The sequence below is a fragment of the Sminthopsis crassicaudata genome, chromosome 2, assembly GCF_048593235.1.
Source record: "Sminthopsis crassicaudata isolate SCR6 chromosome 2, ASM4859323v1, whole genome shotgun sequence".
Classification (NCBI taxonomy): Eukaryota; Metazoa; Chordata; class Mammalia; order Dasyuromorphia; family Dasyuridae; genus Sminthopsis; species Sminthopsis crassicaudata.
In genome coordinates, this window is record NC_133618.1 from 88,697,261 (window position 1) to 88,720,977 (window position 23,717).

The 23,717-nt window shown below is 38.3% G+C and overlaps 1 protein-coding gene and 1 long non-coding RNA gene across 3 annotated transcripts in view; one reads left to right on the forward strand and one right to left on the reverse strand.

Moving 5' to 3' along the window:
* The window catches only part of LOC141554637 (uncharacterized), a 45,429-nt gene extending 30,345 nt beyond the window's left edge, over window positions 1-15,084 (reverse strand). Inside the window, exon 1 of one of the 2 annotated variants that reach the window (XR_012485910.1) lies at window positions 14,742-15,030. This is a non-coding gene — a long non-coding RNA (uncharacterized LOC141554637). Of the gene's footprint in view, window positions 1-14,741 lie in introns of both variants that reach the window. The other variant, XR_012485909.1, reaches the window with a different exon arrangement.
* Window positions 1-23,717, forward strand: part of PRKCE (protein kinase C epsilon) — a gene marked incomplete in the record, with an annotated part of 664,757 nt that overhangs the window by 537,209 nt on the left and 103,831 nt on the right. The window contains 1 exon segment of the mRNA XM_074286727.1: window positions 1,238-1,392. Within this exon segment, the coding sequence (XP_074142828.1) occupies window positions 1,238-1,392 (155 nt within the window).

Sequence of the window (23,717 nt, forward strand, 5' to 3'; positions counted from 1 at the left end):
GAGATATTAATTGGATCCATAGAATATGATCAATCTATCAAGCAAACTAATAGGGAAGAGGGCTCAGAAAATTCAGTGTAACATGAATGAAAATCTAGCAAAGGATCTCCCTTAAAAAAACTGGTCTCCATGTACACTGGAGTAGCTTGTCCTTTGAGTCCCTACCCATGGTATAGTATTATAAATGAGGCATTTTTCTTTCTCGTGCTACTTGTATACATCCACTCCCCAATCTCACTGGAAGGCCCATCAATTGCTTCTCCTGCCCGCCCCTATTCCAAGGACTAGGGAAGACCTCTTAGAAGTACATAATGGGAGGGGATCTGAGAGAGTCCTCCCCAGAGAGACTACTTTGTCCCTTGGCCTTCACTTTCTACATGCAGGCAATAAGGCAGCTCTGTGGAACTTTGCTTTGTAAAGAGCAAGAGTAGGTAGGAGAATGAAGGCAGGCATGAAAGATTCCTTGGAATAATAGCATTTATAAGTTTTTCAGTTTCTAATAGTATATTGATAAAAGAGGGGAAGTAGGGAGAAGGAACGGGAAACAATCTGTTATTTGGCTTACTCCACAGATGTGAAAACTCTCTTCAAAGTTTGGGAATTCAAGTAGTCTCTGCTTCCAAAATTATGTAGTAGTGGAGAGTAATTCTTTGTTTAAATGTATGTGTATGTGTGTGTGTTTATGAGTGTATACACACATATTTTTTATTTTCTTTTCAAGGAGATTTCATTTTAGGGATATAGTTTAAGCAATATTCAAAGATGGCTTATATAATTATCAAGGCTTATACACATATTATTTCATTTACTCCTCTTACAAATACTACAGAGGTAACTGTGGCAGGAACTGCTCTCTGCAACATTTTATAGATGACAGCCACGAAGCCCATATTTGTTAAGTCCAAAATCATTTAGGTTGCTAATTACAGATTTAGCGCTAAGACCCCCATCTCCTGACTTTCCCTCTAGCACTAAGATGCCACCTCTGCGCTAGTACCCAGCTCCTAGGCCATGCTCATTGTCCCTAAGCTTTCCTTTTCTTCTTTTTCTTTGCTCTTTTCTCATTTGTTGGTTTCTTGGGGGTTAGCCTTTCTTCCTTACACTCCAAGCCTCAAGGTCTAAGCTTGTTCTTTCAGATTCCTCGTGCAGGTGTGCCTGAAGCGGTGGGCAGGTAAAACAGACTCCTTTGATCATTTGAAGGGAAATCTACTAAATGTTCTTTCTTGATTAATTTCAGGATCGCCTCTTTTTCGTCATGGAGTATGTAAATGGAGGAGACCTGATGTTTCAAATTCAACGTTCTCGCAAATTTGATGAACCTCGTTCCCGATTCTATGCTGCAGAGGTCACTTCGGCACTCATGTTCCTTCACCAACATGGCGTCATCTACAGGTTAGCTTCTTTTTCTTGTCTTTTACTTTTTAAAAATAAAAACATAATGAAAACTAGACAGTTGGACTGATTTTGGCTGCTCTCCCTCTGGTTTCTTAGCAACCAGCTTTAGATTAGGTTGTTTGTTCCAATTTGCTTACATAGAAGGACCTTTTTTTTTTTTTTTTCCTGGGCTGTTTATCATTGCGAATGTTAACATTTGAATGGTCCCTGGAGCCCTGGCCAAATGTGTGTGCCAGTTTTGTATGAAAGTACAAGCAAGGCATTTTAAAGGGCTTGGCACAAAATGACCTTGGGGTGACCTTCACCTTCCCCTTGCAGACCAGTCACAATCTCTTCACTTTTCCCTTCAGTACCATAGATTTCTTCTGTTTCCCAACCTTTTGCCACTTCCTGAGTTTGTTTGTCTTAGCTGTCTCCAACAGATAGGATCGGGAAAGGAGGAGTCACAAGGGGTTCTTGGTTTGTGATGTAGGGGGAAGGAGGTAGTAGAAGGCACCCAACAGGAAGTGACTCTTTGAAGACCATTTAGCTTTGCTTATTGCCCCCCTGAATCTCCCTTCCAAAAAAACAACACACACACACACACACACACACACACACACACACACACACACTCACACTCATTCCCTTTCCAGTAAGGAAGAAGGCGCATTTACGCAGACTGCTCTATGAGGTCAGGAATTCTGGGAGGAATGACTACTTATTATTAGAAACAAGGACATTAAAGATCCTCGAGGGATTTTTTTTCAGCTACTGTCAACTGTTACATTAAGTTAGTTTCTCTTTCCTACTTTTTCTTCCTTTTCTTAAATTCAAGTCAAGGGATTTATTGTTATTGGCTATAACCCCCTCAAAGAGGGGAGCTGCAGCCTTGGTTGAGTCCACGTAGGTCCCATCTGGTTTGAGTCAAATCCCAAGCCTCAATCAATCAAGTATTGATTGGATCACCTTGTATGGTCAAAGCACTATGGGGACACAGGAAGTGGAAAAAACAACTAGCAAACAAGACAGGATGGGATCACTGCTGATTATGACATAAAACTTGTGTGTGAATATGTGTGTATGTGTGTGTGTGTGTGTGTGTGTGTGTGTTCATAGCTTAATTTCTGTCACTGAGAATTCTACAATCTAGCTAAGGACCCCAGAGATGAAAAGACAATTAAATATACAAAACTCTACATGGCAAGAGCTAGATAGATGATGAGACTATGAGTTCAATAAAACATCGACAAAAAGACAAACCATTTTGGGTTGGGGGTGATCATGTAAAGCTTCATAGAGGAGACTTTTACAGGTTAGTTTTGAAGGATGGATAGACACTTTGGGTGATGGTATATGGGAGCATGAGTAGGAGACATGCCAGACCAATGGAAAAATAATAAAAGGAAAATTGAACAATCATAAGTGTAGCTCATGAAGAAATAGTGAAGACATGGGCCTAGGTGAAGAAGAGGCTTCTTAGAAGAGCAACAAATAGAAAGAAGTAGTAAAATCGATAGATAGTTTTCCTTTTGTACAATATTCCCACATACTAATATGAACTAAAGAGATAAGGTGCATGGTAGATGGAGAACAGGCCGAGAAGCCAGATAGAGTTCTGCCTCTGGCACATACCAGTTTGGTGACAACAGACAACTCCCTTAATACTTCAAGGCTTTAAGCCGTTCTTTACAGAAGGTGCCAAACTGAGTTGATGGAGGGTGTTTCCTCATCTGAGAATTCCCTATAGCAGTGAAACTACAGGTCTAGTCCTTCTCTCTATTAATTTTAAAGATGATGATGATGATGATGATGATGATGATGATGATAATATATTTATAATATTCACTCACACAATAATAATAGTTTAACTTTCCAGAACAATAATTCACATTTAAATTTTGCAAAACCTATTATATAACATTTCACATGTTATACAATGAAACTCAGCCTAGTTTCCATTAATCAAAGCAACCAAGAGGTAAGCAGATGGGAGTCTACAAGGTAAGGTAGTATAATGGGAAAAGCATTGGATTTGGAAGCCGATAATCTGAGTTTGAATGCCATCTCTGCTGCTTAGGACCTGTGTTCTTAGGAATATTACAGAATTTCTTTGGGCCCCATCTATAAAATGAGGTAGTTGGACTAGATGGTTTCTGAGATCCCTTTCTACTTTAAATCTATGATCCTAGGAAGGCAGACCATTTTCCAGTATGGGAATCTGAGATGCTGACATGTTCCATGGAGTTATATGAGAAAGGTTTAATGCATGCACCTTGAATGCTCAAAAACATTCTTTATAATCTATTAAATAAGGCCTAAATCCTGTGTTTGAACTTTAAAGCTTGTCACGGTTTAGTCCTACCACATTTTATTTTATTTTATTTTATTTTCCTGAGGCTGGGGTTAAGTGACTTGCCCAGGGTCACACAGCTAGGAAGGGTTAAGTGTCTGAGACCAGATTTGAACTCGAGTCCTCCTGAATTCAGGGCTGGGGCTCTATCCATGTAGCTGCCCCCCCTACCACATTTTATATTCCACTATTCCTTTAAATGAATTCTCTTGGCTTACTTGATGGTCCCTCATCCCACCATCTGCATTCCTCTTTGGGGGTCTTTATTTATCCTCTTTCCCATCCTGTCCAAAATATCCTATATGGGGGCAGCTAGGTGGTGCAGTGGATAGAGTACCAGCCTTGAATTCAGGAGAGCCCGAGTTCAAATCTGATCTCAGACACTTAACACTTCCTAGCTGTGTGACCCTGGGCAAGTCACTTAACCCCAGCCTGGGGGGGGGAGGGGAATATATATGCTATATGATCCACTCCTGAGCCCGAGCAAGACCTGCTCATTCTTCAAGGTCCAGCTGAAATTTCATTTCCATGAAGTTACACTCTGTAGGTCAAGCCCTTTCCTCTGAACTCCCGTACTATTTATCTGTTCCATGAATTTGTTACTTAGCCTATGTTTCCTTGTACTTTCCATTATCTTTACTTGTATAGGGAAAGTTTTATCAAGCAGATCTTAAATTCTGAAAAGCATGTACAGTTGAGAAATTTCACCAGCAGACATGTTTGTATACACACACTTTCATATACAGTTACATATATACACACATATCCACACAGACACAGATCCATACATGTTATTTCCCTCATCCCAGTCCCACCCCCTCTGATTTTTCATTCCTCCTACACATCTGAGTTTTGGGATATGTTTACAAGCAGATGGATTCTATACCTTTTGGATTAACCAAGTCCACAACCTCCCTACTAACCCGTTGGGTGACAAACTGCCCACAGAAGAGACTGAGCCCCAAAGAGGGAAGGGGGATTAAGTGAGTGAGTGAGTATTCCTGAGTCTCTCTGAAGATTCCACAACTAAAGAGGGATTAGTTTGGAATCACCCACTGTGTTGTATTACCTAAGTCTCTCCTCCCTTCCTGTGATAGGGGTGTTTGACAGTCTAGTAGGGCCAGAAGGATTAGCTTCCCTGCAGAAACTAAAGCTTAATTATCCAGCCCTGCCTACTGGGATTTATATACAAAGTAATTAGCAGTTAAATTGCCAATCTCTGAGAACCAAAAGAAGAGGTCACTTCTTAGGCCAGTTGCTTACAGTTGAAAGGAGATCCAAAGTGATAAACAAAGTGGCCCCACCTTTTTCCTTGGATGGGTTTCCAGCTTGCCTTGCTGGTTCACATGTAAACACAACTTCAGTTAGGGTAACTCATCTTCATCCTCTCCCCCCCTCCCTTCCTCTTTCTGCCCTCTCCTGCTTCCCCTCTCTCTTCTTTTTTCCTTTCCCTCCCATTTTTGTCCAGCTTTCTTGTCTCCCTTTATCTCATTAATTTTGTTGGATTTTGGATTTGGATTGTGGATTATGTAGGATCCCTTTTCACTCATTCTCCCATTAATGATGGCTGTTTTTCCTTTTCTGTCTCTGTCTCTATCTCTCAGAATCTGTCTCTGTCTGTCTGTCTCTTGCTATGTCTCTCTCTGTGTCTGTCTCTCTTTCTGTCTCTTTTTTTTCCTCTCTCTTTCTGTCTCTTGGCTCTCTGGGTTAGTGATATGAGCAACAAAATACAAATTTCAATTTGAAACTCACAGAGGGCTCAAGACTTCTGTTAGCCACCATTCTGAGATGCTTTCCAGGACAGAGAGGACTGAGAATCACCGTTTTCATGGGGACATTTGGTTCATATAGTAATGAGTGGCAAATGGAGAAGAATACAGATAACATGAAAATGCCAACAAAGAAGCATAAATCTTGGCAAGACCAGCATTCATCATTATGTCCTCTTGGTTGCCAAATATTTTTTCATTCTGTCTCTCTATTTCTTCTTTGTCTGTCTCTGCAGGTTCTTTCAGTTTCCTGTCAATAGTAACAAAAACCTCTAAGTATCTTTATTGGGCACAAATAAAATTCAGTACCTTCAGATCACAGGGGTTAGAGCTAAACCTTTCACTGTACAGATAAGGAAACTGAGGCCTGGAGAGAAAGAACAGCTTGTTCAGTCACAAAGATAAATGAGTACTAGAAGCAAAATGGAAGAATGTAAAGAGCATGGAGCTTGGAGTCAGAAGATCTAACTTTCCATCCCGGCTTTGATGTTTGTCAGCTTTGTGAATCTCAGCAGTTTACTTCTCCACCCTATACTGCAGTTTTCTCACCTACAGGGGATAGACTTAGTGACTTTGAAGGTCCTCATCAGCCCCAAATCCTACAAATGGTTCTTCTGATCCTCTTTCCATTCAGTCCTCTTCCCACACTGCCAGGACATGGATAGTCATACACATATAGACATAAACATCTGGCCACATACATGCTCATTATGCCCACAGAGATGTGAAGGTTTTGAGTGTAGCTCTGGCAGGAGCAGGTGACCAGCCTACCCAGAAGGCTGTGAACTTGGAATTCCTGTGATGTTCTCCTACTTCTGTCATCATGTGCTCAGATTATCTAGCCTTCGACTCCTCAGCCTAGTGAGGCAGTGAGATAATGTAGTAGATAGAACCTTGGACCTGGAAACAGAGTTCAGATGTGCCTCAGACATTACCTAGCTGTCTGATCCTGGGCAAGTTACTTAATCTTACTACATGTCATTTTCCTTATCTATAAAAAGGGAATAATAATAATAACAACAATAACAATCCCTACTTTATGAAGATGTGATGAAAATTAAAGAAGGTAACATGTAAAGCATTTTGCAAAGCTCAAGTGCTATATTTACCTTAAGCCATTAAGTATCAGAGCAAGAATAGCCACTGCCTTTTGTACTGTGTTTAGAAAAAGGTTGAGTTGGATGCATTGGCCAAGGAAGTTGGGTCCCGGTTCGGGATACTCCGCTGGCCTTCTCCTCTGTTGTGTATAAGGAAAAATCAGACTTGTTCTGTTTGGACAGAACCATGAGCAGCAGGTGTCAGCTGCAGGCTTGACGTCAGGATGAAGCTCCCACTGATCAGAGAAATAGAGAACAATGGGCTGCGTGGAGGGGTGGTGGCTGGGTGACCGCTCACAGGGAACTATAGGGGGTTGGCCTAAATAGCCTGTGAGGTTCCTTCCAAATCTGAACTTCTTGGATTATGTGATCTCTCCTCCTGTTTGTTCAGTGAAGATCTTGTCTCTCCTGCTGATCTCCTGGGCGTGTTTTGGGCTTTACATGATGTAACATTTGTGAAATGCTTGGAAAAATATTAAACTATATGGATATAAGGTATTACAGTTATTGTCAACCCAAGGTGAAAACTGCAAAACAGAGAGCCCTCCAAACCCCTGAATTTCCAAGCCTTCCAATTTTTCAAACTCAGTGCAGTTTACAAATATTGAGTGCTTGCTGTGTTCTGATTATAGTCCAAGTCACTAAGGGGACAAAACACATGGGCCTGACCCCAAAAGAGTCTTGCAATCTACTAAAGAATAAGTGTTCAATTAATTGTCGCTTTTTATATTGGTTACATTAATAAAGGATAAATAACAAATAATCTAAAAATTACAGTATGCTATGCTAAACTATTTTGAATTGTACTGTATCATACAATAATGTGCCATGCTATATAAAATGATACATATGGCACCACTAAACCCCACTGTATGGTACCAAGACTTGCCATAGGTTCTCATGCCATCCCTTACCATGCCAAACCACATCACGCTATGCCGTACCATACTCTGAGTCCTTTGGGGTTAGCCAAGGTTCTTGTGTAGGGGAATATAATGGTCCTGCTGTGCTTTAGGAAGATTATGGTGGAAGTTCAGTGGAGGACAGATGAGACAGTGAAAAGAACAAGTTATTGTGATCTCTTCATTGTCAAATCTAATGATCTCTTCTTAATTCTTATTCTTCAGGACCTCTTGTAATCATTTGACATGGTTAGTGCATTAAGAGAGTATCATTCTTCTAAGGACACTCTTCTCTCCTGATCCTCCTCTGTCTGCCTGAGCACTCCTCTCTGTCTCCATTGATGAGTCTTCATTCACAGCATCCCTACTAACTAGAAGTCATCCCCAAGTTCTGTCCTGGGCTACTTTCTCTTCTCCCTCTGTGCTATCTCATTTGGCAAACTTTTCAACTCCCATGGGTTAAATTATTTCTATGCACGTGGTTTCTAGATCTTTCATCCATTCATAGCCTTTCTCTTGGATTTCAGTCTCATACCACCAACTGCCTTTTGGACATCTAGAATTGGATGTATCTTAGGTATTTCAAACACAAAATGTTCCAAACAGAACTCATTCTTTTTCAAATCTTCCCCTCTTCCCCATTTCCCTATTATTGAAAAGCATACCACCACCTTCCTAGTCATCAATCTATTACTCTTTAATATCACCATCCCACCTTTCCAAGTCATTGCCAAATGCTACCATTTCTGCTTTCACCATATTTCTCATATATGTCCCCTTGTTTCTGTTGATACCATCCTAGTTCAGGCTTTCACTGTCTCTTGTCTGCACCAATAGCTTTCTAATCCAATAAACATTTATTAAGCACCTACTATATGACACCTACTTTATTAAGTGCTGGGGATACAATTAATAAAGAGAAGGGATAACCCCTGACCTCAAGGAGCTTATAATCTTTTTTTTTAAATTAAAGCTTTTTATTTTCAAAACGTGTGCATGGACAATTTTTCAACATTAACCCTTGCAAAACCTTGTGTTCTAATTTCCTACCCCCTTCCCCCACTCCCTCCTCTAGATGGCAAGTAGTCCAATGTATATTAAGCGTGGTAGAAATATACATTAAATCCAATATATGAATACACATTTATACAATTATTTTGCTGCACAAGAAAAATCAAATCAAACAGGAAAAAAATGAGAAAGAAAATAAAATGCAAGCAAGCAACAACAAAAAGAGTAAAATACTATTTTGTGGTCCACACTCAGTTCCCACAGTTCTCTCTCTGGGTGTAGATGGTTCTCTTCCTCACTGAACAATTAGAACTGGTCTGAATCATCTCATTGCTGAAGAAAGCCTCATCCATCAGAATTGATCATCCTATAATCTTGTTGTTACTGTGTAAAGGTTATGCTCATTTCACTCAGCATCAGTTCATGTTAGTCTCTCCAGGCCTTTCTGTATTTATCCTGTTGGTCATTTCTTACAGAACAATAATATTCCATAACATTCATAAACCATAACTTATTCAGCTATTCTCTACCTAATGAGCAAATATTCAGTTTCCAGTTACTTGCCACTACAAAAAGGGCTGTCACAAACATTTTTGCACATGGGGGTCCCTTTTCCTCCTTTAAGATCTCTTCAGGATAGAAACACAGTAGAACTGCTGGATTAAAGGATATACACAGTTTGATAGTTCTTTGGACATAGTTCCAGATTGCTTTCCAGAATGATTGGATCTGTTCACAACTCCACGAACAATGTGTTAGTGTCCCAGTTTTCCCACATCCCCTCCAACATTTGTCATTGCCTTTTCCTGTCATCTTAGCCAATCTGAGAGGTATATGGTGGTACTTCAGAGTTGTATTAATTTTCATTTCTCTGATCAATAGAGAACCTTTTCAGATGACTAGAAATGGTTTCAATTTCTTCATCTGAAAATTGTCTGTTCATAAGGAGCTTGCAATCTAATGATTGGTCTCTTTGCTTTGTCTCTCCCCTCTCCAATCCATCTTGCACTTAATTGCCAAGAAGTTTTATTTTTTCCTAAAGCATAAGTCTGGCAATGTCTCTCCACTGCTCATTGAGTTCCAGGAGTTCCCAATTACCTCCAAGACCAAATATAAAAACCCTCTATTTGGCATTTAAAGCTCTTTATAACATGGACCATGCACTCGGTGTTCAATCTATGCTGCCCTACTTGCCTTTTCCCAAAACTGACAGTCACATTTCCATTTCTGGGTCTTCCTGCTGACTGTCCCCATAACCAGAATGTTTTGTCCTTCAACTCTACTTCTGGGCTTCCCCATCAGCCATTCTGCCTCCCCAATTGCCCTTAGGTTACTTTCCAACCTCTGTGTGTGTGTGTGTGTGTGTGTGTGTATAATGTCTATATTTATATGGCCTCCTCCATATGAAAATTAGCTCTCTGAGGGCAGAGACTTTCTCCCCCTCCTCCTCTTTCTATTCCCAATACTTATTACAATTCCTGACACATGGAAAGTGCACTATTTGCAAGATGCACTATTTGCAAGATGATGCACTATTTGCAAGAGCTGGTGACTAATTGTTGCTATTGTTCAGGCAAGAGGTGATAAAAGTCTATCATCACTTAAGGTGGTGGCCACCTGGGTGGAGAAGAGGGGGTAGATTTAAAAGAAGTTGTGGAAGTAGAATCAAAAAGACTTGACAACCAGTAGGAGACACACAACAGCAAAGAGTTAAGGAAAATGTTGAAGTTATGAACCTGAGTGATGGGAATGATAGTCTTGATAGAAATGGGGAAATATAGAGAAGAGGTAGGTTTAAGAGAGAAAATAAGGTGTTCTGTTTTGGGGATGTTAAGTTTTAAAACCCATAGGATATCCAGTTGGAGATATATAAGTGATAGCTGTTGATGCTGATCTAGAGTTTATGAAAGAGTTCTATTCTAAATTAGGGTGGGGAGTCTTCAGTATAGAGAGGATAATTGAATCAAACTAATTTACTGATTGCCCAATCTAACCCAGCCCCATGCTGTGAGAAAAGGCAATCTGAACCAGACCAGCTTTGGGAGACAAGTTAAGACACCTGAAGTGGAAGGGCAATACAAGGTTTTCTATTATCAATGGTGAAAAACTACTACTGTGTGGAAAAAGTAATAAATGCTGAAAAGAAGGAAAAAAAGGCCAAAGAAGGAAGAAATGCATGTTAGCTAAAAGAATTGAGGGTCCATGACTGCTTCCAGAGTTTTCTCCTGAGGATAGTGCAGAGAAAGAGAAGCCAAAAGCCCTGGATTCAAATTCTGACTATCGCTAATTATCAGGGTGACCTTGACTAAACTGATGCTTCACTTTTGAGTGAATTGATTTCTTCCTTTTTTAGAGGAAGTAAACCAGACTAAAAAAGCCCCTCGGAGCTCTAGCTTTTGCCCTGTACTTTTCCTTATCAATCAATCAAACCCTAGGGCTGCTTATAAACTCTTATCTTTTGGTTAATGGATTTTCTTTTGTTTTCCTTCTGAAATTGAGTTCTAGAGATGACTAAGGGACTAGAGATGTCAGCTTTTTCTCTGCCATATGCCATTTGGACCATCTCAAATGTTTGTGTTCCAAAGGTGATGATAGCAGGAAGAAGAGCTGGTTAATTTAGGGAGTTTACCAAATATATTCTCCTTAGCCAAGAGACTAGAAGATCCTGGAAAGCCAAATGGCTAGTCTTTCAGGGTCCTGCATTAGACAACAGATAGATTCATCAACTTGCCAGAATCATTCAACTAATAAGTGGCAGCATCAAGATTTACATATAGGTCTTTGGGCTCCCATTCAGAGTTATTCCACCACACCAAAGCTGCCCTTCTCTCCAAGTTCCTTAGTGGAGAAAAGCACATTCCACAATAGTTTTGGCTCGGAGACAGTGAGATAATATCAAAGGACTCTGGAGGAAGCCTGGAAAGCTTCTCTCCATCTCTACAAGTCTTGGTCCTCCCCATGAAAAAAAGATCTTTAGCACATATACCACTGGAGTAAAAACCAGAAAACCTCAGAAAGCAGAATAAAGCAGCTGTGTATCTTGCCTATATTAAGCAAGAATCAGTCACGGCCAAAGGGCAAGATCCTGGAACTCCTGCTCTCTCTCTATCAGCTACCAATTTACTTCACATGTTAAGCAAGCAGTCTTTGAAATAGCCTTTAAAGAATGCAACTTGATTCTGTATAATAGATAAAAGGGAGTGTGGAGTTCCAGTTCCAAGCATCTATCCATCCATCCAGAAAAATTCCATCATTCTTTTTTTACACACATCTCAACTTCTCTAGTTCTAATAGGTGAATTTTTTGCCGTATCTTCCTGGGTCCAGGCATTCATACCATTTCCCACGGTCTCCTTGCCACAGCCTTACCCTCTAACCATCTCTACTCATCTTGGAAATTCCCAATTTCTCCAACTCTGGTGAGATTTTTGCATTATCTTGCTGTGGTTCAGGAATTCACACAACTCCCTGAGGTCTTCTTGCTTTCTTCTGCTACCAGTGGTGGTATCCTCCTTCTTTCTTTTCTATTACCCCACTAGTACGTAAGTTCCTTCAGGACTTTCATATCTTGCTTGTATCTTAGTTCCAACACATAGCCCAGAGTTGGGCACAAAACACATAATAAATGCTTAATAAGTGTTCTTTCTTTTTCTTTATCATCTAAATATTTGTCTTCTGTCATTTAACTCTCATCTATCTATATGACCCATCAATTTTTTTATCTATCATTTACCTATCTATATTTTTGGTCTTGTAATAGACATTGATCATTTGAAGCATGAGAAAAGATATTAGAAATCTGAAATATAGAAATTAATAAATAGACATGGCAAAACTTCTGTCTAAGAAGGAAGGGATGATTCAGGCCTGAATATGTATTCACTGAAGGATATCTATTCATGACTTGGTATTTCAGAGGAAAAAAAGAAGAAAAAAAAAAACAAACCTGAATGCAGGGAGCTCATACTTCAAGGCCTGAAATGTAAATAAAAGCATGTTATCAGAGCCTGTTCATGGAAACCAAGTCTTACTGAGGACTGGCCTCTGACAATATTGGGAAGTGTTTCCTTACTGTGCTTTTTACTCTTTCCAAGCCTCTACTTAAGATACTGCCTTCTTTTCTGCTTTCTCTCATTATCTAACAGAAATTATTTTCAGAAAAGATATTAATATTAATCACTGATACCTTAGTGAATGAATGAATGAATGCAAAACATTTATTAAATGCTTTCTATTTGCCAGGCACTAGGATAAATACTTGCGATACAAATATAAAAGAGGGACAATCAATGACCTAAGAACTTACATTGCAATAGGGGATGATACATTTATAGGGGAATAGTAGCCAAGGAAGCGAATTTGGGCCAGGGAATCATGCAGATGATAAATAGGACCATAAATTGATGAACACTTCCTTCCCCAAAAGCAATGGCAATGTTGATTAGATTAGAATTCTCAGAGCCCAGAGAGAGAGAGATGAAGCAGAAAGCAAGAAGATGGCCAAGATGTCTGGCCGAATGGGATATGAAGAATGGTCTGAGGCTAGTTAGATAGGGTGAGCTATGGGAGTTTATTTTCATTGGCATACCAGTCAGTACAGCAAGGACCCTTGACTGAGCCTCTAAAATGCAATCAATTAAGTCCCCCAGGGCATTATCTGTAGAAGTCTGGAGATCTGGAGGATACACAGCAAATGGCAGGAAGATGGCTGGATGAAATATGAAACAGGGTCTCATTTGGCTGATCTGGGGTTAGTTAGATATAGTTGAGTTAGTGCAAATTACACTCAATGTGTTTCTTCTCCCCGGGCATAGCTGTGCTTTAATGTCTTCTTGTAGAGTGAATTTTGTTTCCCGATGAGGGCAATTCAGTCATTAACGTGGGTGGGTAAGAATAGGATATTTCAGGTCCGGGGCTGAGGGAGATGATGAAAGCTTCCTCAGCACCATGAAATTGTGCTAGTAGGTGACAGCTATTCCACTTAGATATACCTTTTGGTGCTCAAATTTTAGAAAATCAGGAAACTAAGGCAAGCAAAAGTCATCAAATCATAGATCTAGAAAGAGAGTAGACCTCAGATGGTCATAGTTAGTGCTGGTCCTATCACTCCTGGGTTACACAAAAGGTGCCAGGCTGACTCTGGGAAGAGATGGGCATCCCCATCACTTTGGGCTCTTTATGTGTTCAGTGCACGGCCTTCCTTGTCCAACACTGATTTGTATAATATTGCATTTGTGTAAACAGACAGGTGACCTTTACTTTCTGATAAGAGTGCGGGCAAGGGGTGGTGCAGTAAATATTAAATGGCCAAGGAGGGAGGAGAGGAGAACAGAGGAAAAGGGAGCTAGCTGGCCAGGATGAGAGCCAAGTTTCCATTCCTCTGAGGGAAGCTGTTAGTGCCGAGCAGATCACAAATGGGATTTGGACTGTCTGTGACATTTTAGCTTGAGAACAAACAGGAAGTTAGGAGTATCGAGGGAAATTCCTGATTAAATTTGGTTGAATATGTCAATAACGGTGCATATGTCTAAGAGGAAATGGGCAGAGGCTGTGTCCCCTCTTTCTTTGTCCCCACATCACCTTGTACATACTGGGTACGAGAAGGTATTAAAAAATGATCAATTAATTGGAATTGAATTGAATTGAGATAGGAGCAAATAACTGAAACTTGCAGTCACTGAGGCTTGAAACCTTAGAATTATCCTTGACTTTTCCCTCTCCTTCACCCCTGTGTCCAGTCAATTGTCAAGCCCTGTTCATTCCATCTCTGCAATACCTCTTTATCTCCATCCCCTTACTCAAGCCACATCCAAGAGAAGCTCTCACTGCCTTTTGTCAGAATGATTACAATAATCTTCTGATCGGCCTCCCTGCCTCTAGTATCTCTTTCCCCCCTAAGTCTGTCTCAGAAAGTATCAGCTGCTTCAGTCACAACAGTCTCTAAACTCAACATGTTAGCTTGGACTTCTGTCACTGATGAATCCCTGTTGTTTCTATTGAATCAATTCTCCAGAACATTCTAAATCATTCTGGTACTTCTGTTGCAGGTATGGTAACAATAACAATAATAACAATTGCTCCCATTTTTACATAGGACTTAAAGGGTAACTAAATCTTTACCTCACACCCTGTAATACTTGGACTACTTAATTTCCCTTTAGCAATGGAGAAAATGAGTCATAAAATGGTTAAGCAACTAATTCTTGTCTGCTTAGCTCACAGGACTCAAAACTTACATTTGAATGCAGGTCTCTTGACTCTTAAGCCCATTGCTTTTTCTCACATGGCTAGTCTTCAGTTGAAGTAATGGAGTCCCCTCTGTTGATCCAACTTCCAGAGAATCCATGATCTAGTAGATATATTTTTTTTTAACTGGTGCACATGGCGGCAATTCATTGTCATCTTGAATGATTCCTGTCTATGCCTTTTCTTAAATCTCCCCATTCCCCCCCCCCACAAAAGAATAAATATCTTAAAGAACTTCTAGGTCTTTTGAAAATTTGTGGATTTTGTGCCACATATATGTCATTCCTCTGCTTTTCTTCATTCTTATTATATAACCAATGCACCTCCTCTTCTGGTCATATGCTTTCTTGATGTCTTTTTACCATTTACTATATGCAAATTATCACACAAGAAAGCAAAACAGTATTTTTTAATGCCTATTATGTACCAATGAAATGTGTACATTTAAGGCAGCACAGGAAAAATAAATAAGAACAAGGTCATTCAATACAAGGGTTTTAGGGAAGGAGGAACTAGACATTTAAAGAAGACAGGGAAGGCATAATATAGAAAATGTTATTGGAGCTCCTAGACAGCCAATTAGTGTGATGGATAGAGTGCTGGATCTGGAGTCAGCAAGACCTCAATTCATATCCTCAATTCAGACATGTTACAAAATTAAACCATTTCAAAATTATAGCTTTTCCCAAATAATTCATGCAGTATTGTGAAAATCTTCTCTTCTTTCATTAGCAATAGCTAGCATTTATATAATATCTTAAGGCTTGCAAGTCCATCACTTTTACAGAAGAGGAAACTGGATGGTCTCTGAGGTTCCTTTTACTTCCACATGTATAATCTTTTAATGTGGCCTTAACCACGAGAAGGAAACAGAGCCTTGCTCCACTCATCTGTGAGTAAAAATAGGGGGAAAAAATTCAGCTTGTATGGGCTACATATGTAGCATACAACTTAACATATAACAATACCACTAATTTCCAAATAGCTCCTGTATTTAGAGGATCATTTGAGCCTTTGCCTCACGCCAGAGGCCCATTCTAGTATTACACAAAATACATATGCAATGCAGGTCCCCTCAAAGCACACGGAATAGGTCACAATTCCTAGCAGCCCCATTCTTTCATTCTCTTTAGATCTCATTCTACCAGAAAAGAAAATGTGTTGAATATAATATTCCCAGATGCACTAATTATATTAGTAGTTTTGGTTTTTCTCTCTATTTAGCTTCAAGCTCCCTGAAGGCAGAAACTATGTTCTATTTCTTTTGGGTCTATTACAGACTCATATATAGTAAGCTCTCGGTTAATAGCATTTTATTTTTCCAAATACATATATAGATTTCAATATTTATTTGTAAAATTTTGCATTCCTAATTTTTCTTCCCTCCCTAACCTTCCACCTTCTCAAGATAGCAAGCAATCTAACAGAGGACAAATATATGCAATTCTTTTAAACATAAGTAAGTGTAACTTTTGCCATTTAGGAAAACATAAAGGAAACTTGACATATTCTCAAAAGTAAATTGGTCTTGTAGAATGAGTGTTGAATGTGATTTAATCATATAGAATAGGAGAATACAGCAATGGGAGCCACAGAATATTTAATGGAAATAGGAAAGCTTAAAGTGGGACACTCCTTGATTACTGCCCTATGAGTAAATATGGCTACCTTGTATTTCTATTCCTAGTGTACCAAATGTGGAAACTTGCTTTCAAGATCCCACGAATGAGTCACATATCTTATCTTGCTTCTATCTCCTATCCTAATTTGTAGAGCCCTAGATTAAGAACCCATAGACCTTGTTCAAGTCGCAATTTGGCTTTTGGCCAAATCACTTTACCTTCAGTTTCTTAGTATGGGAAATAAAGGTGTGGACTTTTAGTTTTTTATATTCTGGGAATGTCTGAGTTCCTTTTCAGCTCTGTGGTTCAATGAAACCATGAATAATTATGCTTCACCCTTAGTATTTTTTAAATTTAAGGAATTTTGCAATGCATGGCTGCATTGTCACAACTGCTGCCATTTTATATATTGTTTTAAAATTTCATTCTGATTTTGACTCTAGTTATCCCATATTACAGCTTTTTGAATTAGGGAATGGGAATGGGAATGAATCACTTTCTTTCCCTCCCAACTCCTCCCTCTCCCAACCTACCCATATTATTCATGTTTGGACAGATCCTAAAATAGAGACCATAGGAGTGTTTTCTAAAATGGTTAGCTGCTTGATTAGATTGAAGCATATTTCCGGAAATGGTTTTGTAGGGCAATCCCATGGTTCTTTGCATCATAGTAATATTTTATGAAATATAGTCTAAAATAAGGCTTCTTCCCAGAGTTGGTGCACCATTTGGGGGGGGGGGAATCATTTCTACCTTTGTTTTCCATGATTATGAAATATTATTCATCAATTTCCTGAATCACTCATCAATTCCTGAGTTACAAGCATAGTACTCTCAGGAGAGGCTGGGGAATTCTCTAACTAGGAGGGCAAGTTGTGATTCAGACCTCTGGAGGTACAGGCCACTCCTGGGTATTCTAAGGCCTTTATGGTCTTTGTCCCAAGAGGCCCTGTTTTCCATGGTTTAGAATACCAGATTAGCTTGGGTGTAGCTTAAAAATTTTTTTAGATTGTAGTGAAGGACATGGTAAATTAGAGTATTATGTGTTTACAAGGAATAGAGGTATGGGGAAGCAGGGCAGAGAAGAGAGAGGTTTGTAATCTGAATCATCTGGATGCAGATCTAGTTTTCCCTAGGGAAAGGAGGCATAAAGGTTAAAGCTAGAAGGCACCCAAAAACTCCCCTTGAAATCATAGCATTGATAATTTGAAGGGACCTTCAAGACCATCTCGCCTAGCCCTCTTACTTTAAAGAGCAGTGACTTATTGGGGTTCACCAACCCTACTGATCCTTTCCAGGGAAGGAAGGAACAGCAATAATTGCCTGAGGTTCTGGATGCTACAACCAGCAACTTGGCTATGGAGGGCTAGGCCCACCTCAGTGGAAGGAGGGCTATATTGATAGAATTCTTGGGAGAATTACTCAGTTTTTCCTTTCATTTTGATTGTGTGGAATTTAGCTATTCAGGCACAGCTTTGAGCTGCTACTGATGAATTTTGAAACAGCAAAAATGAAAAGCTACCCCCACACCATTTATCTCAGAAATTATCAGCTGCTTCAGGCACAACAGTCTCTAAACCCAACATGTTAGCTTGGACTTCCATCACTTTGTTGAATCCTTGTGGCTTCTACTAAATCAATTCCCCATAACATGTGTTCTAAATTATTCTGTTACTTCTATTGCAGGTATGATAACAATAATAATAATAATAATAACAACAATTGATCTCATTAATATGGGACTTGAAGGGTAACTAAGTCTTTTCCTCACACCCTGCAGTCCAAGTGTTCTTAATTTCACTTTACCAAGGGGGAAAGTGAGTCATAAGATGGTTAAGTCACTTACTCATGTCTTCCTAGCTCACAGGACTCAAGACTTAGATTTGAATTCAGGCTCTGAACTCTTAAATCCAATGCTTTCCCCACAGTTTCCTCTCACCTCCCTGGAAACCATTACCACCTTAGTCTTCAGTTGAAATAATAGAGTTCTCCTTTGTTGACAACAGCCTGAACATTTGAGTTGCCTTTGTCCAAATAAAGGACTTCCCATCACATTTCCCATCAGTTTCCCTAAGTCCTTACCCCCATAAGATTACAACACAGGCTATCTTAGCTATACAGAGCACACAACAAACCTACAGACAGGACTGGACATGTGAAGAACTATGCAAAACAGCAGTCCAGTAGCAAGAAGCGAAAGCCCTAGACTTGAATTTTGGCAAGTCACTTTCTTATGGTCTTCACTTTCATCCCTTACAAAAGTGGGACTGGTTCAGATAATTCTTTTCCGTGAGTCCAAAGATCTCAAAGCCCCACTCCAGAAGACCTTGGTCTCCCTCATGTTCCATAGCTAGGAATGCTTGTAGCAGCAACATTTATGATGTGTATTGTATCTAGTTTATATCATACAATCTGCTTCCTCAGTACCTAGCAAGTCATAAAAAGAGTGAATTTGGAGAAAAATAAAACTCATCCCAAGATAGAAGAGTGACATTTGGAAAATAGCTCTATATGTGTGCATCAGAGGTTTCAGTAAGCTTTAGAGGTTCTTATTTGTTTGAGCCTGAATTATAAATTAATCTTTTAGATGGAAACAAGATAGGGTGCTATACTTAGAACTTGCTTCGAGCTAGATGCAGTCATTTTCCCCCCTCCTTATATCAGAGGGCACCCTGGGGGTGTGTTTCTATAGCTTTGACATTGACTTTATCCATAACTTTGTGGGAGAAATAGTTCAGATCAAGGCTAATCTGCCTTTACTGGTAAATCTATGTTTTCTGACCTGTATTCCAGAAATGAGGTGCCCCCTACCCCACACATTGGATTTAGAATCTTGTAGATGGGAATTTTGTCTAAGAGCTAAGAAGAAAAGGAAGCCAGATTTCAAGTCATCATCTTGCCTGCATCTGAAATCTTTAGCAAAGAGTCAACTCATTTGTATCAGACCCTCTCTGTCCCCTCTTTGTTTTGTGAGTTTTATACTCAGTCATGTTGTAGATAAAACTGACATGCACTGTTTAGGAATTTGATCAAAGCCTCCAATTTGTCCCAAATAGATTGGATTTATTGCATGTTGTCTCACTATTAGACTGTGGGCTTCTTGAGGGCTGGGCCTATTTTGCTTCATTTTGTTTTGTTTTTGTTTTTGCCAGAACCAACTCTTTGAGGAGATCCCAGAGTCCTCCTTCCACCATGTCAAGGCATCTATGATGGGGGTGGGGTGGGGGGAAGGAAACCAGATTTTTTTTTTTAACTTTCTTGCTAGCTTTAGTTTTTTCTCTCAACTATAAAATGAAAGAGTTGCACCTAATGGTCTCTTAAGTTCCCTTCCAAGTATAAATCTCATGGTTCTAGGATTGTGAATCTTGGTCTCTATTTTACTTTTAAGACCCCAGATCTGTGATCTATTATATAAGCTAAGGAAACTCCCTTTCCTAAGGCAAGTCATTAGGAGATAAACTGATTTGTCCAGTATCACATAACCTGAGGTGGGAACTGAACTGAAGTGGACTTCCTGGCTGCAAGATTTTCTCTGTTACCTCCTACCAGATCATCTCTTTTTCTTTCAAATCAAGAGGAAAAAACCTATCTTTGAAATATGGCAGCTACCATCCTTAGTCATCCTACACTGAGGTTATGGAGAAATCATTATTACTTAACAATATTCTTCATTGATTCAAAAATATTCATTTGATGCCTAATGTATGAAGAGTGCAATATTTGGTACCTGAAGTACAAAGACAAAATCCCTCCTTCTAGAGATTTACAGTACCCTGCGGGAGTACAACATCTTAAACTGATAAATAAGTATAAGACCAGCAAATGGGAAGCTGGGTGGCATAGTGGATTGATAGGTAGACTTGAAATTATAAGGACCTGAATTCAAATACTGTCAGAGACAAGACACTTACTGACTATATCACCCTGTTTCTTCAATGTCCTTATCTGTAAAATGAGATGGAAAAGGAAATGGCAAACTATTTCATTATCTTTAATGGAAACCCCAAAGGGAGTCACAAAGAGTAATATATACAATTAAGTCAACTTAACAACAAAAACATTTTATTTTAGTCCTTGGGAAGGGAGGAAAAAAGAATAGCAGAGGTGATGCCTTTGGGAATCTGATAATGTGCCAGTCCCTGTGATTTATCTTTCAAAACCCTTCTCTGTCTTCAAGACTCAGCTCAACTGCCACTTCTTCTGTGAAACCTTCCAGGGTTCCTCTAGTTCCTCAGACATTCTTTTTACAAATATACATTTTGTTTTATTATTGTTAGCTTTAGGGTTAAATAACCACAAACATTTCCATATACAAAAACAGAAAGTCTATGAATCTTCTATGAACAGTTTGTGTTTTTTAAGATTTATATCAAATATAGCATGATAATTTCCATTGCTCTTTTTGTCTGTTTTTCTTTCTGAACTTCCTTTCTCCCTTTTATGTTTTTTTTTTTTTAATTTGAGATTTTCTTTTCTTCTTCTATTATATCCTTGTCATTTACTCCTTTTCCTTATACAAGTCCCCTTTCTCAAAGTACTTACTTTCAATAAAATATAGTCCCATATTGGCAAAAAGACTGTTGGGAAAGCCATTTTTCTCAGCTGGAAAGAGGAGCTGAAGGATCAAGAGAGATGAATGCCACATAGGAAGAGGGAAATTTGGAATGTTGAGTACCATAGACAGAATAGGGTCCCTGGGAAATGCAGACTTGGAACATTGCCAGCAGCCAGTTGCAAAGAAAAGACACTGCTAGTCCTAATTAAATATAATGCTGTTGGGGCCTTTTTTGGCTCACTGATCCACTTAAGGAATGACCTTCCTAGACCTAAATTGCTGCTGTGGGACCAGGTGAATTTATTCCATTTCTGTACTTCCTCCTGGTCTTTATTTACTTTAAAATCTTATTTATTTGCTATCTATATACTTTTATAATGGGTTTTGTCTCTAAATTTATAAAAATAAAATGATTTTTAAAAAGTGTTCCAAGCAAGTGTTTGCTCTACAAAGGTGTTTCACACTGTGGAAAAAGAGAAAAGAGGACCACTGAATAAATAGACCTCAACTTACCCAAGAGGTTATTGAGACTTCCACAATTTCCATATATTTATCTGTCTCTCTCTGTCTGTCATTCTCTCTCTTTGTCTCTCTGTCTCTCTCTCTATCTCTGTCACTCTCTGAAAAGAAAACAAACTTCTTAAGTATAGTAAAACAAAACAAATTTATGCTATTTTTAGTCATGTCTGAAAACGTACGTCTTGTTCTGTGCCTACAGTACATCATCCTTCTACCAAGATAAGGGACATGCTTTATCATCAGCCTTCTGTAATCATGACTGGTCATTACATTGATCAGAATTCTTAAGTCTTACCAAGCTGTTTTCCTTTTCAGTGTTGTAGATCATATATAGATTGTTCCCCTGAATAAGGGATTCCCTCTTGATTAGCGAAGAGCTGAACAGATTGTAATATAGGAATGTAATGGAATGCTAGTGAGCTTTAAGAAATGAGTAATATGATGAATACATAGAAATATCAGGAAGATTTAAATGGTTTAGTGAAAAATGTACAAACAGAACCAGGAAATTATAGTAATATAAATCCAAAAAATATCCACAAAACAATTGAAGCTGGATATTGCAGAATTGTAATGACTAAGCTAGGTCCCCCAAAAAAGATGAAAAAATGCCTCTCTTGAATCTTTGCAGAGGTCTAGAGCATTATATATTATGAAAAATTTTTTCCTATTTTTAAATCAGTTTTTCTGATTCCCCCCATTCTTTTTTGTTTCTTAAAAGGGATGACTCTCTGGAAGAAAAAAGGGAAAAACAAAAATCTATTTTTAAAATCTATTTTTAAACACTTTAAAAAAAAGAAGAAAGTATAAAAATTTGTATTCCTGGTTCTCCTTAATTAATTCTACACTAATTCATACAAGTTTTGCCATGATAAAAGCCATCCTTTTTCTCATTTCCTGGTGGCAAATAATATTCTATTGTCTTCATATGTCATATTTGGTTCAACCATTTCCCAGTTGATAGACACTCATTTTGTTTCTAGTTCTGTGTTATAACAAAAAGTACCACTATAAATAGTTTTGTATGTATGGCTCCCTCCCCTCTTTAATTAATTTCTATGTAGTAATAGTAATAACTGGTATAGAGGTATATTCATAGTTTAGTGATTTGGAGGTATAATTCCAAATTACTTTCTAGAAATGTCAGACCATGAATAATGTGTCAGTGTTCCATCTCTCAACAATTATCATTTTCCTTTTTCATTCTCTTAGCCAGTCTGTTGAGTTATTTATTTGTATTTTTCCTATTTATCAGTGATTTACAACATTTATTTGACTGTTAACATTTTTACATTTCTTTTAAGAATCTATTATTCATGTCATTTTACTTCTTTTAAAAATTACATTTGTTCTTTAATATTTGTATCAATTTCTTGTATATCTTAGAGATTAGATCTTTATTTCTCAAAGAAATTTGCTGCATTTTCCCCCCTAGCTAGTAATGCTAGTCTATAATGCTAATTTCATTCATCTTTTAGGGGAAAAACATTTTCAGTTTTATGTAATCAAAATTTTCCTCTCCCTTGTTTTGTCAAGCACTCTTCCTCTATCCATAATTGATCCTCTAAAATATTAAGGATGTGATCTTTTTAATATCTAGGTCATCTATCTATTCAAAGTTTGTTATCATATTATATAACATATTAGCTTAATCCTAATTTCTTCCATACTTCTTTTCAAATTTCTCAGCAATCTTTTTTGTTCAAATAATGAAATCTTATATTAGTAGTTAGGGGGTCCTTAAGTTCATAAAACGCTGTGCTATTATGTTTATTTGATTCTAGGTCACGTCAAAGTGCCATATGATTGTGAATATGATTACTTCCTTGGTTTTCATTCAGTAATCAGCAGGGATCAGTAATACCTAACTTTTCTAAAATTCCATTTAGTTTTTTAACTTCTTTCTTACATTTGATTTTGTTATATTTGTCTAGTTTTGAAAGGAGTAAATGAAAGTCTCCAAATATTATAGTTTTGCTGTTTATTTTCCCATCTAATTTGATTAATTTTTCATTGAAATACTTAGGGATTATGCCATTTTCTGAATATATATTAATTACTTGATTATTGACAATGTCTTAGAGTATATGTAGTTCCTCTGCTTAATTTTTTAGCCATTTTTTTTTACTATTGCTTTGTATGATATCATGATTGCCATCCCTGCTTTTTAAAAATTCACTTGAGGTATAACACATATTTTCCAGCCCCCTCATTCTATGTGAATTTCTTTTTCAAGTGTTTTTCTTGTAATTACTCATAATTGAATTCTT